We start from the raw sequence: 22,175 nt of genomic DNA, 5'->3' as shown, positions 1-22,175 counted from the left end.
GAGCGTGATACAGACCAGTTACACAATAGAGGTAGAACATCGCACACTGGCCCATGATGACAGTTACATACTCTTGGTGTTCTCTCGGCGTTAGGTACTGGAACGGGTGGAGGTCTTTGCGTGTTCGCTGTCGTACCAATGGTGTGTGTGTGTGTGTGTGTGTGTGTGTGTGCGCGCACGTGTGTGTGTGTGAAACGCAACTTATCCTTATCCTTAATCTTGTGTGTGTGTGTGTGTGTGTGTGTGTGTGTGTGTGTGTGTGTGTGTGTGTATGTGTGTGTGTGTGTGTGTGTGTGTGTGCGCGCGCGCGCATGTCTATGTATGTATGTTAGTTCCTATGCATGAGAGCTATGACAGCCTGTGCAATGGACTAGCCGAGGCAGCAGAGGCAATGTCTGGCATTGCTAGAGTGGCCAACACTGCGGCAGCCAGCGCAAGCACGGGTAAGTCTGCATAGTATGTGTAGTTATGTACCACACGCAGTATGCTTAAGGCTGATTCATACTTCATGTCGCATACGGGAAACGCGTTGCGTCGCGAAAAAGTTGATCTGAGCTCAACTATTTCGCGTACGGGAAACCCATCGCGCGATGGGTTTCCCGTACACGAGATGAAGTATGAATCAGGCTTTACACTGTAGGTCACCTTGAGCTGTTTGTGCAACGAAACTTGCATGTAAACCCAATCAGATCACATATCATTATACCAACACGTATCTTTTGTGGAAAACGTTTACAGAAGAAGTGCTGTTTTTTAGTTCCGAATTGCTCTTTGGCATGTGTAGACCCATAATTATATGATTCTGAAATTTGTTTTTTGTACTTTCAAGTTGCCATAAGTACGACAAAATGCATAAGGCTGAGTATCTCTCCTGGTCTATGCATGCCAAAGAACAACTTACGGTAGCACAGAGAAAGGGGCACTTCTTCTGTAAAAAAATTGTTTCATCTCCAAAGAGGTTTGAGCTTCTTAGTGTGATGACGTCCTGTTAGCACGTTAGACATGTGCAGCCCTCGTCAGGACACAACTTGTGCTGTCAATGTGCACGGGCCAGCTGAAAAACATACTGCTTGGAAATACACAGGCTAGATTCTAACTTATTCGAAAGCGTCCGCTCTTAAGCCTGATTCATACTTCATGTCTCGTACGGGAAACGCGTCGCGTCGCGAAAAAGTTGACTTGAGCTCGACTATTTCGCGTACGGGAAAGTCATCGCGTGACGATCGCGCGATGACTTTCCTGTACGCGAAATGAAGTATGCAGCGGCCTTTAGCCCTTTCACGGTCTCAGAATTCCGTCAAAATGAGGCTATTTACAGAATTCAACAATTTCGTACCTTGATTCACCCATAACTTCAGTTTCCCTTCGCTGATTTTCGTGATCTTGGGCTCTCTGGAAAGCTCTGGACACGAGCAACACGCCGAGCTACAATTCGACACCAAGCGTGCCGTGGGTCCAGCGCTGCAGCGCAGCGACATCGCCCTAGTGCTTGATTCACGACGAGAAACAAGATTCAACAGCCATTTCCCTCTCCTTGCTCACATCGAGCTCACATTTTTTGTGAGGAGTGCTGCGAGTCCATACTCTCATTTGAATCCGTGTCTCTGTGGCGACAGCTAGCTGCAAAGGGAAAAACCCGTCCTCAAGACCCAGCTCGCCCACTCAAATCGCAAATGAGCCGTGACGCAGATCGCGAGCTTCGTAGCATCGCAGCCGTTCACTCTATCGCTTCGGCGATTGTTCCTACGAATAGCCTGGAGCTTTCTCTTCAACCCAGATATTTAGATGTTCGAATTTGCTCAAAAATTGACTGAGTTACGATAGTTTGAAAAAATGTGAGACCGTAAAAGGGTTAGACTTCGCTAGCATTGTGGCATGCTTTACATTTTATTTGCACTCTATATCTAGTGTCTCAGTTGTAGTATTGAACGATGTGTGATTTCCCATTTTTTTCTTCTTCTGTTTTCCTGTCTAGCTGGTCTGAATCAGACGGACAGTGGTAGCGGCGGAGCACAGCCAAGTCGTTACTACGTCAGCGAGTGTGGCGGCAGCAACAGCAACGCCAAGAACGACCCGCAGCGTATTCAAGTTGGCCGCGAGCCTCCGCGGCAGCCGTGGCGCGCCAAGTTCACGTTCATGGCCTTCCCCAAGGAGATTCCGGGCACGCGCAAGATCTTCGTGCTCAGAGCTGGTGAGTGCGGTAGTCGATTTGTTGTCAATCTTGCTCCTACTCTTGATCTGTACGGTGAGATTGAGTAATGGCGTGTGCGTGATTTCAAGAGGCAAATGTCCTAAATAACTCCTACAAGTAGTGATGAAGAAGAAGAGTTAGGTTGTCTTGCAAGTCAATGGCTTGTTTTGTTTTGTCTGGCCTTCTGTTTTAGAAAACCCAACTCGCTTCCGGCTGTCCTTACGCAACCAGTTTGGCAGGTGGAAAGACGTGTTCTCATTCCATGCGTACGGCTCGCCGCAGGCAGGCCGCCAGCCCGTATTCGTTTCGACCCGCGGCACGGAGGATTCCGTGAGCGACCCGCTCCGCTTCCTGCTCTCTGAAAACGAGACCGATCGGAACGCTGCAGTGCAGCATGGCTGGGCCGCGTCGTTCACTTTCTACGTACCTTCAGGTAGGCCGGCCGTACGCTGTGTGCTTGTTGTCACCATGGTGATATCCAGCATTCCTTACATTGCTGCTAATGCTGCTGGTGTGGCTCTTGACACTATCATGGCAACAGTATTAATTAAAATTAAACTTATGTTCCTTTTGTCGATTAAATGTTGTTGTTGGCTTTAGATCAAATTGGTGCTTCACCATCACGACAGCAGCAGAATGGACATCTGAGTGGAGATTCCACCAGCGCGACCGTGGCTACCATCTCTCCCGTGAACCTGGCGTCCAAAGCTCCAAAGGTGTTCTAATGTCTGTACACCGGGCATTGTCGCTGATTAAATAAGTCGATTGCCCATTTTCTATAGTCCTGTGTGAAGAACGCGCACTACCATCATGAACATCAAGGCACTCATGCTTTCCTGGTCAGTTACTGTGTGCATCGCTTACTGTCACAGTCTAGCTCGTGCGCGCAGTACACATACACACTCTCTACATCCGTCCATGATTCTAGGCCTGTCTTGCGTACTTTCGAAAGTATCTTCATCTCGTAAACCGATCTGCTTTTCATGAAGCTCATTGCTAGACACCGGGACTGCCTGCTTCTCTTTGTCAACAGAAACGTTTTGACATTTAGGTTTGTTGATATGCATTTTCGTTCTCTTGGCTATTTCTAGAAAAGGAGTCATGTTTATGAGCTCATCCATGATTAGAATCTCGCCTAACGTTGCCATCTGCTAAGGGTAATATAAGAACGATGCGTACCCCGTCAGATTATATTAGTGACTAGTATTGCATTCTTCTGCTGGGACTTCCCCATGTTTGCTTCTAAAACTAAAGCTGTTGCGTCTGCCAACCTCATCTTGTATTCGAACTGCCTTACAGACTTCTAGTTCTACAACTAGGCTGATCACATGTGTAAGAAAACGAATTGCTTTGCTTGAATGTGTCTGGCCGCTCTGGAGTGTGTTGTGCACCCACACCCACAAGTGTAGCTACCCATTCAGACAGGCGTTAGACTCTTTAAAGCAGTGCATGCTCCAATCAAATCGCAGGCCACAGAGAGTGCTGTGAAAGTATCGTACACACCTTTATTATGGGGAACCAAGCGATTTGTATCAAGTGTACTTGTTCGTGAGTTAGGGCGATCATTAGACATTAGTGATTGTGTTTGAAGGGCGATCATTAGTGGTTTGCGTATACACACAGTCTGAATGCCTGGAAAGTGCAAATGTGCAGTCCCATACCGACACTGTACAACACTACTATTGACTAAGGTCGCACGGAAGTAGCGTCGAGTCCACCAACGCAGTACCTCTAGCAACTGCTGTGTACAACAGGAGCCTTTTGATATTTCCATGCTGAACTTACTTGCAGTTTCAATAATTATTGTCATAATTTTGACAGTGGTTGAACTTCATTCATTACTGCAGTTTTCGTTCGTACCTGTCTTGTCTGTGAAGTTGGTAGTTAGTCATTGAGTGCATGCAATCACCTGTCCTCGGGGAAAATTGCGATTCCACGGCCGCGTTTTTTTCCCGCGTTTTTTGCGAATTTTTATAAGACCGCGTTTTTTGAACTTTTTTGTTGCACTACACGTACACACAGTGCACTGTTCGGTCAGCAACGTCTCATCGTGGCGGCTTTTTACTCAAATATGACGAGTGCTTACACCAGAGACTTGTAACTGATTGATTTCACTACATACTCACTGAAAATTGCCGCACATCAATATTATTCACCGCATATTTACCGCAAATTATGCCATATTATGCCGCGTTTTTTGCGATTTTTTCCCGCAATTTTCCCCGGAGACAGAATCACAAGGCAATGGTATAATTATGCAATGGCCATTTGAAGTATCCAGACTATACATTGCCTCTTTTTTCCATGAAGCATGAGTAAAATGATTCTTACAGCCCCCGGAGGCATGTGATACTGAACAATGTGTGTGTCAGGGTATAAAATAGAGACCATCTTTGGCCATCACTACGTGCGTGTCAGAGTGACATAGGTCTGGTGAGAGTATCAGAGCATGGCCCCATCAAACATGCTTGTCCAAAGTGCTCAGATAACCGGGGGTAGGAGTCTGGACTGTGCATTTACAGCACCGCAAAGGCACGCGAGAGTAAGCACCATCTGGGGTAACAACCCATGCCGCCACTTCCATGCGCTATTTGTAGGTTTTAACCACCACTCAATGTGATCTTCAATGCAAACTCAGCTGCTTGCTTGTACCGGAAGGATGAGATTGTATACTGAAGAAAGTGTGTGCATAGCGCGGGTTCTTTCACAGATACAGGATTTGGTTCAAGCCAGGGGCAGCTGGACCGCTATTTTATGGTACATGGCCCGACTACCAGCCAGCCTCTGCTCACAGCTTCCATCAGAATGATGTATTCTCCCTGTTAAGCTGTTACCAATCTTGGCAGGTGACTTCGAAGTTCGAATGTGGCTTCTAAAAAGAGATGGAGGTATTGAGGCATACCTAGCTAGTGAGCTGTCAACATACAGCAGTACAGCAGTTTTGTACAAGGCGCTGGCATGTGCGCTGCTGGCATCAATTGGAACCAGATCTCTAGAGCCAGGCGGCAACAAACTATGGCGACATTGAAGAGGAGAGGGCATAAGAAAGAAAAAACAGAAGCAAGCAGCGTCGAAATCGTATGGAAGATCATAGCGTGCAATGGATCCTGTGCTGGTTTGACCAACGGAACAGTGAAAGCTTGCATTAAAATGAGCAAATGATAACGAGCCAGCACAGCATCCACTACTGAGTTAAACAGATGAGAACATAGAGAACAGCGACAGGCCTTACCCAATTCTACAACACGGCAATAGTCCATGAAACTACTTGTACCGCCTGGCTAAATACTGAAGCAGCAGCAGCAACAGCAGCAGCAACAGGCCCGCAGTAGGATCTTATTGAGCAATGAAATAGCGGTAGGCAATTACTCCAAGGAGGACAACGGCGATGGGAACGAGCACGGTCATGAATGAGCTACCGCCGCCGCTGCAACAACACAGGACACAGTTGCAAACATGTACTAAGTATTCAGCGGCGTCCACGATATTTGTTACCATTAATTTTCATTTTCTATGCCGGCATGCAGCGCATAGTCATTTCCACTTTCCGGGCCTGCCTGCCTGACCTGTGCATACATGGCAATGTGTCACAAGCACACTGCACAGCTCTCAGCACATCCATCATCATCATCATCATCAGCAGCAGCAGCAGTGCATAGAAATTAGAAAGTACAGTACGTGCAGCACAATGCCTGACCCATTGCCTGACCCATTGCCACATGTCGTTTACACGGTTGTGGCACACGGTGAACATCGAGGAGAGACCCCATACTAGAGTAGTAGCAACACCAATCACAAGTCAGACTACTTACTTAGCCTCTGGAGCACTTGGTGTCGTCTTTACCTAAACACACACACACACACAATGATTTACCAGTCCTTTCCCATGAGTTTGTCTTGGGAGTCAATTTTCAAGGCAATGATAGTGCAACGCTTGCATTCAAAAACCAATCACCATGATACCAGGGTAGGCGCTAAGTGAAACAGAGCACTGACAAAGTCGTATTGATTATCTCACATGGGGGTTACCATCAACATGCTCAGAACAGAATAACCCGCTTCAAATGCGTACAATATGCTGGTCTGCATTGCACAAATTGGTACGGGTCGACAAGCAGCTACATGCAGCACCCGCTCTTCTCACAATCTCAGCCCAAACGCCACTGCTGGTAAGAGAAGAGCATTGTGCGTGTGCATGTGTTTGTGTGCACGTGCATGCAAGGGTACACATACAGTGCCATGATGCCAGCACAAACCAGAGGCCAAGATGTATGTCAACAATTTGGGAGCACTGAGCAGCTAAGTTCTCTCCTAACCGTGCCCAGGACTGTGTCCGGCAGTAAGCTGGTGATCAACACACCAGCAACTAGACACATGCCCTAGCATATCACACAAGAGCTGGTTACCGGCTCCGACGACGTGTCATCCTCACGGTCAGCCTGTATCAAACACAACAACAACAACAACAACAACAGCAACAACAGCAACAACAACATCAACAACAACAACAAAGAATAAGGACAGATGGAGCAGAAACCTGTTTTACACACAAGAACGTGCCCTGACAATTGTCCGTTAGCAACAATGCTCCATTAGCAACAATGCTTGATGTTAGGATTTGTACAATGGGGTGTACTGAGGATCAGTGTAGACCACTGCATTGCTGTATTGTGTGTACCCCCTCTTAAAGTTGTCATGAGAAGGGCTGGCAGGGGATGCCACTTTTTTTACAATGGTGAAACTCCGTACATGTACTGCAACCTACTTCCATTCAAAAGATCTAGCCACGAGGGTAGAAGAGCAGACTAAAGCAACGCTTACCTCCGCCACGTCACCCAGAAGATAGTCCTTCAGCATCGCACGTGCATCGGTTGAGTGGCCGACATCCTCAAAGGCTGAAGTGGCGTATGCGCCAGAGGCTACACATTGCACGAGCAAATCAACAAAAACAGAGAGGTTGTGATATTGGCATACGGTATTACTGGACAACACACCTGGCTGCATTGGGACCCCCCCCCCCCCACACACACAGCACCCGGTGTCAACGGGCTTCCCCTTTCAGTACTCTGGCACAGAGCAGAAATAGACTTTGTGCCTCAAGCCATGACAACCCAAGTACTGCATGCTATGGTATACACACAGTAACTGATTTGGGCGTTGGAGAAACAAAATAACCAATGTAGGGTTTATCTCAATGGTACATGTCCAGTCCAGGTGTCTACTAGACATGATAGAGCTACATGATGGTACATAGTCATTGCACTGGATCAGACAGTCCAACGTCATCACTACTATCATGTACAGTACACTACATTACATGCCCCACATCCGGTATGGATCCAAATGCTACGCCAGCCTCATCTGTTAGACTAGGGTTTTGAACTTAATAATAGTAACAGGACCGACATGATGATTTTTCAAAAAATAGAAAGAACCCAATAATTCATGATCATAATTCCTGCTTACAGCTAACTCCAGCCACTTCCAGCATAACCTCCTCACCGCCGGGATGCTACATAGCATGGCAAGTACACATAGGAAGATCGCCAATAGAAAAGCAAGGTAAATGACAAATCCACCACGTACAAACAAGATAACTGTTCAAACTAAACAATTAATTGTACACATCCATTTCAACAATTGACTGGAAGATTACCTCATTCAGAAACTTCGTCACATCGTAGACTTTGTTATGGATTACAAGCCAGCACGATTTGCTGGAGTTGTGCTCGGCGATTTCAGCCTTGGTAAAGACTTTCTTTTCAGCCATCCTCGGTCTTTGTTTTCAGGCCGCCAAAAGTCAAGACTAGAGTTGAGAGAGAAAGCACAGCTACAACCTTGGCCACATGCACAAGTGCACCGCTCACTCAGGTCAGAAACTCGAGGACGATCAGTTGACCATATCCCCGGCCATGCATACTGTATGCGCATGGCCATGTGGTGATCTGGTACATGTACATGTGGCCGTGTTGAGACGTCTTGAGTCAAAAAACCGCGGTTTGATTTTCTCCTTTCTGCCTTGCAAAGGTCAAAAGTTCCATGGATTTCGGAGTGTTTGCACGTGATACTGTCGGATTTGGAAATTTGGATTTCTTAGGTGAGCACGTGTGTGTGATACGAAATCGAAATGGGAACGCTCGCGCACGCACTGACGAAAGGATGTAATTGCGAAGGACTAAAGGGACGCTGGTCTAGGAGTGCGGCAGTTTTTGCACCATGGCAACCAGAAGCGCGCGCACGCGAGAGCCACCAGCGCAAAGCGCTCCAGACTTGCGGCGGTAGAGCGAGTGAGACACTTCGCCGTGACCCAGTACGAGTGCAGTCTTGAGCTACAGCTACGGCCAGGCTAGGCCCGCGGCCAAGGGAAAAATATTTGCCGAACGTGTGTTCGAAGCGGTTCATGTTCACTTCTTTCGATGATTACTAGTAATAATTTACTAGTATTATCAATATCATGATGTCTTTTTCAACTAATTCTACCACTGTACCAGTGAATATTATTACTTCAATATTATTTATTAGTGCAGTAATTGCCAAGACAGAAGACTGCAGTACGAACTCGTACTCGTAGCAGCAGCAATGTCAAGAAGAGCAGGCAGCGTAGCAAAAGCAGTCACAACAACGCAGACGCAATAACATTTTCAGCAGCCGTTCATCTCAGAGGGGATGCAGCGCCAAACTGCGAGGGTGAGGTGGTAACTCTCACAACCAATGCCTCCGCAGGTAAGTACTAGTAAAGCCTCTTGTGCGGGAAAAATGAATTGCACATATCATCAAACAAATTCAAATTCAGTAAACTACTTTGAAGTACAAAAATCAATTTAAATGCATGAATCTTCACTAGTTTGAGGGAAAGAGACAAACGGGAAAAGTCTGAACAAAAAATTGACTGTCACCACCAGGACTCGAACCAGGGACCCTCGCTTGTAGCTAGCGATGCTCTAACCACTGAGCTATGGTGTAGTCGTCATCCCAGCAGAGACCGTTCAACATTTTCTTCAGACTTCGTAACTCACACTTCCTGTGAATCCACACAGGCGGGTGGGACGCAGCCCTCACTGTACCCACACACTTCACGTACACTCTAGCACGCGTGCAGCCTCAAGTCATAAAAATGCATGAATGTTAGTATTAAACACAAAAATAAAAAGTAAAAATCAATTGGAACACAAAAAAGAGACAAAAACCCTAGGTAAAAGAGCCCACAGAAACATTACCGTACTGGCAAAGAACGGCAGCTATTTACAAAGGCCCTATTCCTACGCCTGTATGATGCCCGGGACCCTCTGATACAGACAAGTACTATTATATAACCCTGTTCTTACTCGAACATGCCTCCGGATAGCACACGACTCGTTGTTTTAGAAGACTGTATTATAATGTTTTACTCTGACTCTGATCGAAATCATCTTGCAGTACAAAGGAAAGTTCTGCTTCTCTCGAAGCAGAAGCGGAGATTCAAAAAACATTCAAATCAAAAGATTGCGCGAAAGCAGTGTACGCGACTACGCGCATCAGACGTGAATACAACATGAGAAGTGAAAGCAGTGTACGCGACTACGCGCATCCAGACGTGAATACAACATGAGGAATGAAAGCAGTGTACGCGACTACGCGCATCAGACGTGAATACAACATGAGGAACGAATGCGTAGTAGTATGATAATGCACAACAGTACAACAAGCAGTGCTGATAGACACATAAAACGGAGTGGCTCTGCACCATTATCAGTGGGCTGGATATAGACTGTACAAACCCAATACTAGTACAATACTAGTATTAGATAAACCTTGTTATAGTTCACACATGTTGTTAGTTTGACAGCATGAAACAAGGTGGAGGACACAACACCCAGCTGGAGAAACTAAAGAAGTCAGTTACGACTGCCCTTGAAGCTGAGAAGTTGTGTGAGCTCAGTCTGTGCGAACGGTAGGTTCATTATCCAAACAAATGGCGAAATAAAAAGTTGCCAGAAGAATAACCTCTACAAATAACCACTTGTGTTATCCACACGTATCAACTACTTATCAGCATTTCAATGAATATTCTGATTCTGAAAACAATCGTTTCAATGCTCGACCTTATTATAATGATGATAAACTGAACACAATTCAAGAATACTATAACTCGACACATAAGAGATTGGAACTCAGACGGTGAGCCAAGAAAAAATTGTAACATGGAAAAATGTGGGCACAAGGCACTTTCATGCCGTGGAATGTCTCCGTGCTCCTTGTCAGTTTTGTGCTGGATTGTGCACGTCTGACTCTTCAAAATCTGGCTTAGTTGGTAGACTCAATCGCATAACTTGTGCCCACATTTGTCCATGTAACATAAGTGATATGAATGTTATCTAATCTGGCACTCAATGTGTGACATTTTGTGTGACATTTTGTGTGTTATCTTGCAATATCACGCGACTCAATATCACATCAGACTAATTATACCAAAGTTTCTCTGCAGGGACTGGGAGGATGGGAGTTGAAAAATCCACAGCTGATGCAAACCGGATTTTTAATGTATGGTGTATATGTGTTTTTTTTCTGCACCCTACTAGGTTCATCGTTTAGCTACCCCACAGCTGAGTGCCATACTGGTCATGACGTAACTACAGAAACAGGAAAACTTGCCGGGGAGCTGAGCGAAAGTCAAGGTAAGAAACTAAGAATCACTCCGCGACATCTGAGGCTTCATGCAAACGGTGATAACGGCACACGCGCCATGACTTTGTTTTGTAGGCTCTGTTGAGAAGCGACACTCCAACGCGTTCACCTGTGACCACCACGGCACAATGTATAGCGCGACAAGGCTGGTGTGATATTCAGTACTGAGAACGTGACCGCGGTCCGAGCAACAAACAACACCTTTGTGCAGTTGACAAGACCCTTGTTCACCCTTGACCATTCCTGGAGCAATATAAATCTAAATCTGCAAAAAACAAACTCTCTCTACAGCTACTTGTTTTCTCCTGCAACCTTCTCCGGGACTGTGCTGCTTTTTAAAACGACTGTCATGTCCAGCAAAATCCAGCCTTATCATGCTCAACTAGGGTCAGGACCATACAGTTGTTGCCCACAGGGACAGTTGTCTGTGTACTGCTGCGGGGTACTGATGTTTTATTTGGCTGGATTTCATCAACAACGACTACTTTACCATTCAAATGGTTGGTTGTTACCTGTGATCTCTGTGTTCTCTTTGTAGAACTTTATACCTGTGCATGGCCATGATCCCATGTACAAACAGCCCCAGAGAGTACCCATGCGTGCTGGCAGCTTACTCATCTGGGACCAGCGTGTGGCGCACGGCAGTCGGCCCAACAACAGCACGCGAGCAAGGTACGTCAGAACACTGCTACGTATATGAGTATTCGTGTGCCTGTGTGTATGAGTGTGCGCTCGTGTGTGTGTGTCCGTATTTGTTTTAAAGTTTGATGCAGTGGTTTGTACTAGGTGCTTTCCCGCCTACTCAGTTCTCACCAACCAGACTGATATCTATGATAAAGCTCTGGTCTACGGTACATGAGTAGATGATGCTCTCCGGATATCTAGCAGCATCTAGACCCTCCTGGAATACGGAGAACTTAATTATGGGCTGCTTATCGCTATAGGCTACTGACATGTATTGTACTATGGTACTTGAAGTCTTGAATAGTAGTCGTTGGTGGGAAAGGATCATCCCTCTAGGCTATGTGTGGGTTCGTGTTATGACAAGTTCTTGTGGACCTACAATGTCCTCTGCAGGTATGTTCAATTTGTAAAGATGTTCCCATCCATCAACCTCCGCTCAGAACGAGCTAAGAATCGTGGACAGCTTATCAAGGACAAGGTATGTTGCGGGTGCTCCGCCGGCTGATGTGACCAGTAATGGATGTGTCTGTCCTGCTGCTAAGTATACGAGATCTCGTAGTCCTTAGGCTGTTTTGTTGTCCTGCTGCTGCCTAGCGGATCATGTGATTGTTCGCTTCCCTGTGTGTGCTCTGGGTACTGCCCCTCGCGTTGTTTCCTGTAGCTGTGTGCCTATTGTGCTGTTGTCTGTGTTCTTGTATTCACATGCCGGATACCCTTGCATTCATGTATCCACATCATCCGGGTGACGTCACATGCCTATCATAGTGCCAGTGGTGTAACGATGTGCTAGTGTTGTTTTCCTGTGTGATGACATTCCCCAAACTGTCTCCTGTCTCGCATGCGCACGTGTGATATGAGCATGCATGATTCGTGAGTCTTCAGTCAGCGAGTCTTGATACACACATGTAACACAGTGCTATCTCTGTGTTTACACGGTGTACTTGTAGGTTGAACTAGCTGGTGTCGACTTGACTGACCTGGGCAAGAAGCTGTTTGCCCTCAAGGCATGGGCATCCGCGCACACGAAGGTGCCCCGCGCCAAGGCTAAGAAAAAGACATACTGTAAAACGACAAACTTTCGCGGCGGCTAAATTTAGCGTTTTGGAAAACTGGACCAGTTAGCGGCGATTAATTTTAGCGATTTTTACCTTCCACCGAAAATCAAAGAATTATATTTTACGAAGCCTCGGAGTGCTGGGCGCAGAGTGCATGAAGAATGAGAGAAGAAATCAAAGAATGAAAGAAGGAATCAAGGAATGTAAGAAGGAATCAAGGCATCAAAGAGAACCATAAGGTAAGTACTAGTACTGAGAGAAAGGATGGCACGTTCGAAGAGGGATCATTGGAAGACTTTCTCTTCGAACTGCTGAGCCACTGCGATACTCATCGCGATAAAATTCAGAAGACATCTTCGAGCAGTACAACACTAAAATCTACGCAACAGCAAGCTGGCCAAACGCTCCAAGAAGTTCAACAACACTCTCCACAACACTGAGACATTCTCCAGTCGATCGTTTTATTCTCCTCTGGTTCAAGTCGCCGTACTCCAACGACAACTAATGTTTGTTAGGGTTGGTTCACATAAGCAAAATCGGCGCCGCAAGACATCGGCGGTGAGCCAGCTCCCGATCCGTTGCGCATACGGTTCGAGTACCAAATCTACTACAAAGTAGTACAGAATGTGCCCAAATGCTACGACAGGTTTGCCAATTGAAGCTTGAATTCTTTGTTTCTTCAGTAGTTCAAGGTCTTTCGGTGATGGCCACTCGGTGCTACTTTTACTGGAGATCATGAAAATACTTCTACACATTTTATTGCAGTCTAGTAAGCGATTGTGTCGAAATTATGCTTGCAAACGTTGGTGAAGTCACAAGAACTTGCCAATGTATCCATCATATTTTCTATTTGTTTCAATTGTATTTGTCTCAGAAGTTGCACAATGGTCAAGCAGATCATCCGAGAAGGACGGGCTGGTATGCTGACTTATTTGCCACCTTGAAGCGACTACAAGAATGGCGAACGGACCTCCTCTCTAGCTTCAATTGAGGAAAATTTAGGACAAGTGTTGGTTTGATATTTTGACAAAGTCTGGCTCCCGGCAGCCGGCGATCACCGGCGCGAACGGTTCACAAACCACTTTTGGTCAAAATTGTACGGGATCGGCGCCGGGGCAGATCGCAAGAGTTGGGCACTGTCCAACTTTGCCGGCGGTCCCTTGCGATATTTTACCGTGTGATTTTGTTACGACTGCACTGGTTCACATAATCGCAATGCGCCGGGAGAGGTTGCAATAAGCCCACCGCCGGTGACTCCCGGCGCGTACCGGCGATATGTGAACCAACCCTTACTTGCAAGACTGGTGTTGGTACGTAACCCGTCATTGCAACAGCTGCGCTCTTTGGTTGGACATAGCCGGCCGTGCAAGCATCGATCAGCGCTGTGAATGTACAGTCAGTGCAGTGAGTGATACATGCGCGCGCACGTAGACCTACTCGTACTGTAAAAATCTGTTGCAAAACGATCGATCATCGACGCATCGATCGCGTAGTACAAATTTCATATTCGCGTGTCAAACTTTCGCGATTCGACCCTGCTCGCGAAAGTCGCGAAAGTTAATCGCTCGCGAAAGTTTGTCGTTTTACAGTAGACTACGTGTTCGCATGGCTCTTTGTACATTCACAGTTGAGTGCCTCGTTTTATGTGTGTATGTTTAAATCATGTACACCCTCTGATGGGAGTATGATAATGTAGTCATCTAGGATGGCTGGACTGTCCCTAGTGTTCCAAGTGCATATTGACGCTAACCTCCAATGTTATATCCAGCAAGTATCAGATCTGCACTATCGCACATAGAACTGGTGTATATTTCTTTACTGTGTTGACTCACTACCCTACTAGCCACAGTCATATTTATATCAACAATAACGTGGGCACCGCATTATTTTTTGTTTAGGAGCTGTTGGTATGCCGGTAGCATGGGTCACGCTAGTGCAAAATAGGCTAGACTACATGCAGCCAAGAACCAGGCACTATTCCATCCAAGAAGTAGTGGGAGTAGCTATCCTGATGCCTTGCAACATGTCCAAACCACTTCAACTTGATGCTTGGTAACGAGAGAGCTTGGAAGCTCAGGGCCCTACGCTATGCTTTTTTGCCTTGATGACCGAGACAAAAAAAAGCATAGGGATGTCATAAATTCTTATAAGTTTCTACTTTTTGTTTTTAGACATATTAAACCTGGGATTCGAACCCGCACTATCGCCCTGCATGCATCCCCCGATACACTTCGCATACATACTAATTCTTCCAAGTTGCTTCACGTTATGATCTTGTATTTGAAAGCCCTATTGGAATATGCATTGTGGCCAGCCGTTTTTGATTGTACGGTACGGTCGGGATAGGTACGGTCGAGGGTAATACGACACCGTCTACCGCCTTGATGACGGCAAAAAAAATTTTGGATGTTATAAATTTTTCAATTCTCCTATTTTTTTCGGGCATTACCTGGGATTCGAACCCGCACTATCGCCCTACATGCATTCCCCCATACACTTCGCATTCATACTCATTCTTCCAAGTTGCTTCACGTTATGATCTTGCGGTTGAAAGCCCTATTTGAATATTGCGGCCAGCTGTGTTTGATGGTACGGTACGGGACAGATACGGGATAGCGCCAGGCGTGACACAAACACACAAACACTAAATTAAAGCTGTGTGGACCCTGGCTAGCGCCAGACGTTACTGAAGTAACGTCTTCTGCATAGCTACGGGAATAAAACTAATTATGGACCTTGCTTAAGTATTTTTTTAAATAGTTCAATACTCGTAAAATGAGTGCCAATGGGCAAATGTCCGGTGCTGCACTGAGAACGCATGAGTGGTGACATCTCATACTGCAATAGGGACTACTTGTATCACGACTAAACATCTTGGTCGTGTTGCTTGATTGCTGCGTCCATCAACTCAATGCACACGTCGGTGGCTTGCTGCGCCAAGCGGCTGACTGCGTGGAAGTTGAGGAAGCCATGGGATATTCCGTCGAATGGGTGTAGTGTCACATCCTTGCCGAGTGCGTGCAGACGACGCGCCATGACGATGGAATCATCCAAGAGGGGGTCAAATGAACTTGGCTGAAAGGTACAACAGAACGGATGGAGAGAGAGAGTGTGAGAGAGAGAGAGAGTGTGTGTGTGTGTGTGTGTGTGAGAGAGAGAGAGAGAGAGAGAGAGAGAGAGAGAGAGAGAGAGAGAGACATGCACACACACGCACACACACATGCACACACACACACACACCTGTACTTGTACTTGTTGCTCACTGCCAAAACTGGTCACGTGGGTCTCCCCGGGAGAGGGGAGAGAGACTCTAAAGGAATCTTGGAAAGATGACTCAATTGGTTATTGAACCGCCCACCGGCCGACACCCCTGAAATCCCCAAAACGCTGGGTGGACTTGAAAATGATCCCACTTATGGGCTCACCACACCTCAGTAAGTGGGTGTGGACAAGGTGCAGAAAAAGGATTGACGGCATCAGGGTATCCGTCCTGGGATCCAACTGCAGTTACCCCTGCCCCCAGTGGAGGTAATACTTGCTACTAGTGCGGGTGGCTAAATCAGGCTGGATCTGATTTAGACATCACTAGCACCATCGATTACACAAGAGTTAATCTAGCCAGAAGCAGTCCATGGTTAACAGGTATGTATACTTCAAATAGAAAGTATATGAACCCTGGAACCAACAAAGGTGGCAAGTACAACATTACACCTTCAAGCAGCCGAGCCCGTTGGCAACATACCCAACACAGGCATAAGTGTACCCACCAACTGAACTAGCTGGCACACACACACACACACACACACACACACACACAGAGTAAGAGATGACCCATAGCACGAAGAAATCTATCGGCAAAGAAACATAGCTTTCTTACTTGAACACCCACAAAGGAGCACAATAATGTAGCATTTTGAAATGTTCTTGTACTCAAAGATACCGATAAGAAGTACGGCTGAGCCTCAGGCAACTCTTCCACTAGACAGCAGGGGTCCTTCTCCAATGGAGGTCGCTGTCATGGAAGTTCTATCAGCTCATACTGCACACTACTCTCTGTGGAAGGGGTGCTAGTAACCCACCTTCCCATTCCTAGCAGGGTCCAGCACATACATGTAGATGATCTATAATTATGTGCTTACCAAGGTGCTCTGTGTACACTTCACATGACTGACTATTAGAGAGAGGTTAAGCTGCACGTTATTTCTGACGTGATGCGCAATATCACGTCAAATTAGGCGTAAACCTCCAAATTTCGACGTGAGCTGCAGGTCACTTGCGTTGTTTTCCAACGCGCGAGCTGAACTTTCGTGTCACGTAAAGCTTAACCTCTCTATTAACACCCCTTCCCAGACACGCAATATGTCTCAGGCACAATCGATTTTCTATGGAACTCACATGGCCAGCTACTCATTACACACAGACTAGCTGCTCCAGACATCGCTACTCAATACACACAGACTGCTCCTTGCATTGATCAGTATTAAAGGCTTGAAAATGCTAACAGTACAGTCAGACCTCGCTTAACCGCACACATCCGTTTTCCACAAAAATATCCGGATAGGCGAGGGAACTGGATAACCGAACACCGGTTACATTGGATGCATCACGTATGCTGTAAATCTGTAGCCAGCTATTTTCTTCCGGGTCGCGAGGGATCCGGATAAGCGAGATCTGACTGTACATCACACCCAGACCCAGAGCTACAGGCCAGGGCCTGTCACAACATTGCTGACCTCTGACTCTGTGGCTCCAGCAGATCCTGTGAAGTACGTACATGTGCATGACTGTACTTCAGAATTAGGTTGTTTACATGCTCATCATGTCACATGTAGAGACTACACAGAAGACTCTCTACTCTAGGTCTCCTTTTTGGTGAAACACACTTCCAACATTGCACATGTTGTAAGGTTGCCTAACTTAGTTACATGTACATGACTATTGCATCTAGTCACAATTCACACACCTACGTGTGGTATAGCAGTGCTTGGGTTTTCCGGGGCATCGGAAAGGTTCCTTCTCGAAAGAGTATTGGACAGGGGTGTATTTGCGGACAGTTCCTGATCAATAGGCCAGTTTGTCAATACGATAAGTACGGAATTAGCACTCCTCAGCTACTGGTATGTGAATGCATAACTCATACCGTACTGCCATGTGTGCTATAGTGGCTTACCAGCAATGCAACCGATGGTAAGCTGTGCAGCATCTCATCACTGGCCAGCAGTGGAGAGAGGTAGGCCGGCGAAGCATTCAGGATGGTGGCATGACGTTGGTGGATGCCCGACTGCAGCTGTGACAGGTGACCGGTGTTCGGGTGATACTCTGGCGTGCTGGACAGGACAAGAGAAGAACACCATGAACTGGTACTCACAGAGCAATCAGCATTGCGGAGTACATCCACAGCATAGCCTAGCAGCGCGAGCACAGAGAGACTGAGAGAGTGGATTCCGATGACTTTAAGGAGACTATAGCAAGGGCAAAGGCAAGTCACACGGTCCACGTCCACCAAACACCTGCCTCTAGTCACAGAGCTCTCTGTCCTCATCCATCACCAACGTTGCATCAGATAAAGAAAGCAGGACAAAGGAAGCGACGCAGTTTTGTTTCAATTCCAGGTGATGAAAATCAAAGCTCGAGGTGATGAAAATCAAAGCTTGAGGTGATGTGCACACAGCTACCCAGAAAGTGACAAAACCATACAATGCTGCTCAATGAAATCCGGTTGTGCACAGCATACACAGCTACCCAGAAAGTGACAAAATCACAGCTAACCAGAAAGTGACAAAGTCACAGCAAAGCACTTTAAAGTACAGTGCTGCTCAATGAAATCCGGTCGCGTGAGTCAAGTTTGCGCCTTGCACCATTTCGCAGCCCAATGTTCGCAGGTCTAGGGCAACGCCCAGCACGTACGTGAGTGACTCGACTGGATTTCATTGAGCAGCACTGTAGGTTCTTTCACATTGCATAAGCACAAGACATGAAGTGTGAAAGTTGATTGTCGATGTGCTAAGAACGTGACTTGGTGTAGTTTCACCGTAGTACACGTGGACACACACACACACGCACGCAGAGGGAGACTGCAGCCTACAGCCAATTCCGGCCCATATTGTGCGAACAGCTCTCACATTGGGTGCACTGAGCAACCTCCCAGAGAAGGTGCCTACGTTGGCGTGGACAAAGTAATGTAACGCCTATCATTGTCACTACGTCGCATACAGTCAAACTTCAGTAGAACGTATGAGGGAGTAGTAAAACGCTGGTATTTACGTACTCCCTGAGGGTACCTCTAGGGGACATCCACCTCAGTGATTCACAGGTGAGGTACTTCACACCTGAGGTCTGGGAAAGGATACGCAGGGTCGTCGAAACAGCACTCCACACCCGATGAAAGGAGAAAAGGGTGTTAGACCCTGGGTATTTAATGTTGAAGTTTAACTTTTATTTCATGCCACCTTGCTTGTCACACACCAATATCGCAACCACGTTAGCTATAATTTTAAAAGTTACTGTCTCCACGCCGACTGTTCACATTACAAGGTAAGGGTATATATTATTGTGAAATGGGCAATCCTATTTGCACCGAAGGAATTTTTACTGGAGTGACAGTCTATGCACCTCTTATCAGCTGTCACTATCCAAAGATGCCAACGTTTGCCAATTCTAATTTGCTAATCCCAGGAATGCACTATACAGTGAAATTTCCAAGGAAAAGAAGAACTGGTATCTCACCTGCCACTCCCCGGTACGCATTCAAACATGCCCGCAGCGTTCCAATGGGTAACAGCGGATCCATTACGCTTAGGCAGCGTGCCGGTGACAGATCCAGTGAGATTTTCAGAGCAGGGTACGCGCCCAGCACCAGACATGGCTTCCGAAGCTGGTACTGCGCAGCGAGGAATGCCACTCCGAAGACAAAGTTACCTCCGGCCGAGTCGCCGGCCAGGATGACTTTCTCGGCAGTGGTGCCCAGGCTGGTGGCGTTCCTCAGCACCCAGGCGTACGCGTAGAAACAGTCGTTGACGGCACGTGGGTACGGGTGCTCGGGGGCCGTCATGTAGTCAACGGACACCACGGGAACGTTGAGCTGGTTGGCCCAGTGGCTTAGATAGCTCTGCATGAACAATACACCGCAAGGAAGACACATGCATAGGGTATACTAATATTATGTACAGTGATGCTCAATGAAATCCGGTCACGTGAGTCAAGTTTGCGCCTTGCACCATTTCGCAGCCCAGTGTTCGCAGGTCTAGGGCTGCGCAACGCCCGGCACGTACTTGAGTGACGCGACTGGATGTCATGGAGCAGTACTGTACTATTGTATATGGGGCCAAATGAAAACCTGGTGCACATCCGTGTTACACACATGGTACAGTATCTTGTTTTATTGGCTACGGCAGCGGAGAAATGGATGGAGCATGGTGGCAGCAAAGCACACCCATTTGTTTCCAATGACCTAGCACATGTGACTGTGACGTTTGCGCCAGAAACCCTCCACCATGGAAGTGAATGATGACTGCCTTAGAAGGCTCAGAGCTGGCACTCTGCAGCAAAAAGAGAGTGTTGAGCATGGTACAGAACAAATCGTCAACGTCAACCGCACATGGCATGCTAACACCTTTGTTTGTTTGTTTTGAAACTCGGATGTTTTTTTCTTCTTTTTTTTCTCTACAAAATCCACATTATCTCCAGACACTGGGGTGAATAATGGAGTGTGCATGTGGTGGTGGGGCTCAGCCGACCAGAGGTCTCGGCTTTATAGCTCCATGGACGCACCAAAGGGGGATCGAGTAGGAGTATCCAAAAGACCACGGACAGCTATTGTACTCTACGGTCGCAGAGCACACATACAAATGCCACCTTACTTCTCACAGTGACTTACATGATGGCCGAGGCACCGTCCATAGAAGCTTCTCCGCTCCATACTCTCAGCAGTGTCCAGAAAGTCGTCCGGAAACTGAGTATGATCAACGATCAGGTCGCCAGTCTTGTCCATGCCACTTGCACGACAGCGTAGATGACTTTAAAAAGCTGCGCGTGATCCCTGAGCAGCTCTGAATGTTCTTCAAGTGCTGACACAGCCTGTGCGAAATCTCTCTTAGTATTTGATGACGTAAGCAGTGACTTGATGATGTCATCAAGCGCCAATGTACACGTGGAGAATATGGATACACTAGATCGCAGTCCGTTGCTGGCTACACCCGGGTAAGCATTGTAACGGGAACATTGCTGCAGCAAGTAAGGGATGGTGCTGAGCAACGACCCGATCGCAGCGCACAGCATATGACAAGCGGAAGCCAATCGGGACCTCTGCTCCGGGCTCAGTGCTCCGCCACCGTTGCTGCGCTGTTCCTGCTGGAGACGCTGCACTTGCGCTAGCAGCCCTTGCAACGCTGCGGTTGTGACACGCGGTGGAGCGGAATAGTGACGCGCTGCACTGCGTGACGCGGGGCATTGCCAGTGATGGTGTGTCACCAGCGACGCAGTGTACTCGCCACGACCTGTGTCCGCTACACTCACCAAGTTCCTGGTACTGACAACAGCTACTGAGCAGGGAGCACCGGTATGCTGTTTCACCACACGGTGCAGCTGGGCAATACGCCGAACTGATACAGCGGGAGCGAGAAAGCAGCCGCTGTGAAGCAACGACAGGTCGAGTGGCGTTACGTGCTACTGTTGATGCCGCCATAACAACAAGCTAGGCAATAAGAGTCCCTTGCCAGGGCAGGCAGTCCAATTGGTTTCAAAGGTCAGGCAAAATCACAAGTCCTGCGGAGCACGTACACGAACACATGTTCAAAGCGCATGCAAGGCAATTGCAAGCGCATACACACACAAAACAGTTGTGCACGGCACATTCAAAGTACACACTGCTCACACATGAAGACACATAAGCACATATGCACGCGCACGCGCGCACACACACACACCGACACACAAGCAAACAGAGAGACAGACACACACACAGATGAGACCCTGACCAAACACATGTACTAGTAAAAGACCGCATGCACAATGTCAATGTGATGCACACCTCCAAGACGGAATGGGCGCTTTCAATAGTACACATACTACTTCTGGTGCTTTGAAGATCCAGAAAACCCCAGTGTAACACCGGCTTTAGCCTACAGGTTTGTACACACTGTGGGTGACATTGCATACAAGTAGATCATCACATCTAGTACGATTGTTCTTCCACTTCAAGAATCGTCCCTTCGTTTCACAGCACAGAATAGCTGTCTCTCAGCTGGTAATCAGCAGGGACATTCTCTACTTGCGAAGACTGAGTGATTGCCAGCACTCGCCCTTTCCTTCCACAAGCGATGTATAGAATAATAATATCACTGTTCGAGTATTTTTCTTTCAAATCTGAGACCATTGACAGGATCGGAAGGAGAGCTCTACTGCAAGCCAGAAGTCAGGCTGGCGTCAGGCTGTCGTGAAAAGTAACGAATTCAAACCGCTCCTCCACAAAATCATTACAGTTAGCAAAGAAGCTAGTTCCAACCAATCCAAGTAGAGTGACTTTCAGGAACTATAAATCCAACGTCTTGTTCATTCAAAGACAGTGCTTTTTTCGCTTCTGC

The 22,175-nt window shown here is 47.1% G+C and overlaps 4 protein-coding genes across 11 annotated transcripts in view; 2 read left to right on the top strand and 2 right to left on the bottom strand.

Moving 5' to 3' along the window:
- The window catches only part of LOC135820292 (dystrophin-like), a 105,697-nt gene extending 102,147 nt beyond the window's left edge, over positions 1 to 3,550 (top strand). For all 5 annotated transcript variants that reach the window (XM_065333616.1, XM_065333615.1, XM_065333614.1 and 2 more), the window contains exons 75-78: positions 333 to 443; positions 1,976 to 2,191; positions 2,385 to 2,624; positions 2,792 to 3,550. In XM_065333616.1, the coding sequence (XP_065189688.1) occupies positions 333 to 443; positions 1,976 to 2,191; positions 2,385 to 2,624; positions 2,792 to 2,916 (692 nt within the window). In that variant the 3' untranslated portion in view covers positions 2,917 to 3,550. The remainder of the gene's footprint in view (positions 1 to 332; positions 444 to 1,975; positions 2,192 to 2,384; positions 2,625 to 2,791) is intronic.
- Positions 3,551 to 5,013: 1,463 nt separating this feature from the next.
- Positions 5,014 to 8,086, bottom strand: LOC135820278 (cytochrome b5-like). The gene is made up of 6 exons (XM_065333598.1): positions 7,848 to 8,086; positions 7,658 to 7,703; positions 7,013 to 7,110; positions 6,598 to 6,630; positions 6,004 to 6,035; positions 5,014 to 5,618 (listed from the first exon to the last, which is right to left on the bottom strand). The coding sequence occupies exons 1-6, from the start codon at positions 7,959 to 7,961 to the stop codon at positions 5,528 to 5,530; spliced, it is 414 nt and encodes a 137-aa protein (XP_065189670.1). The 5' UTR covers positions 7,962 to 8,086; the 3' UTR covers positions 5,014 to 5,527.
- Positions 8,087 to 8,663: 577 nt separating this feature from the next.
- On the top strand, positions 8,664 to 14,898 carry LOC135820267 (putative phytanoyl-CoA dioxygenase). 2 transcript variants are annotated; one of them, XR_010554026.1, is made up of 6 exons: positions 8,664 to 8,914; positions 10,750 to 10,845; positions 11,394 to 11,527; positions 11,933 to 12,017; positions 12,487 to 13,363; positions 13,469 to 14,898. XR_010554026.1 is itself a non-coding variant. In XM_065333586.1 (5 exons), the coding sequence occupies exons 3-5, from the start codon at positions 11,424 to 11,426 to the stop codon at positions 12,628 to 12,630; spliced, it is 333 nt and encodes a 110-aa protein (XP_065189658.1). In that variant the 5' UTR covers positions 8,664 to 8,914; positions 10,750 to 10,845; positions 11,394 to 11,423; the 3' UTR covers positions 12,631 to 14,898. The 2 variants fall into 2 exon arrangements, 1 of the variants encoding a protein (XP_065189658.1); XM_065333586.1 differs by having other exon boundaries at positions 12,487 to 14,898.
- Positions 14,899 to 15,440: 542 nt separating this feature from the next.
- On the bottom strand, positions 15,441 to 22,167 carry LOC135820250 (hormone-sensitive lipase-like). Of its 3 annotated transcripts, XR_010554025.1 has the most exons (4): positions 20,471 to 22,160; positions 19,321 to 19,702; positions 17,765 to 17,921; positions 15,441 to 15,669 (listed from the first exon to the last, which is right to left on the bottom strand). XR_010554025.1 is itself a non-coding variant. In XM_065333570.1 (3 exons), the coding sequence occupies exons 1-3, from the start codon at positions 20,582 to 20,584 to the stop codon at positions 15,656 to 15,658; spliced, it is 510 nt and encodes a 169-aa protein (XP_065189642.1). In that variant the 5' UTR covers positions 20,585 to 22,167; the 3' UTR covers positions 15,441 to 15,655. The 3 variants fall into 3 exon arrangements, 2 of the variants coding, with proteins under 2 accessions (XP_065189642.1, XP_065189648.1); XM_065333570.1 differs by lacking the exon at positions 17,765 to 17,921 and having other exon boundaries at positions 20,471 to 22,167; XM_065333576.1 differs by lacking the exon at positions 20,471 to 22,160.
- Positions 22,168 to 22,175: the final 8 nt, after the last annotated feature.

This window comes from Sycon ciliatum, chromosome 1 (genome assembly GCF_964019385.1).
Source record: "Sycon ciliatum chromosome 1, ocSycCili1.1, whole genome shotgun sequence".
NCBI lineage: Eukaryota > Metazoa > Porifera > Calcarea > Leucosolenida > Sycettidae > Sycon > Sycon ciliatum.
This window is presented reverse-complemented; position numbering and strand designations above follow the sequence as displayed.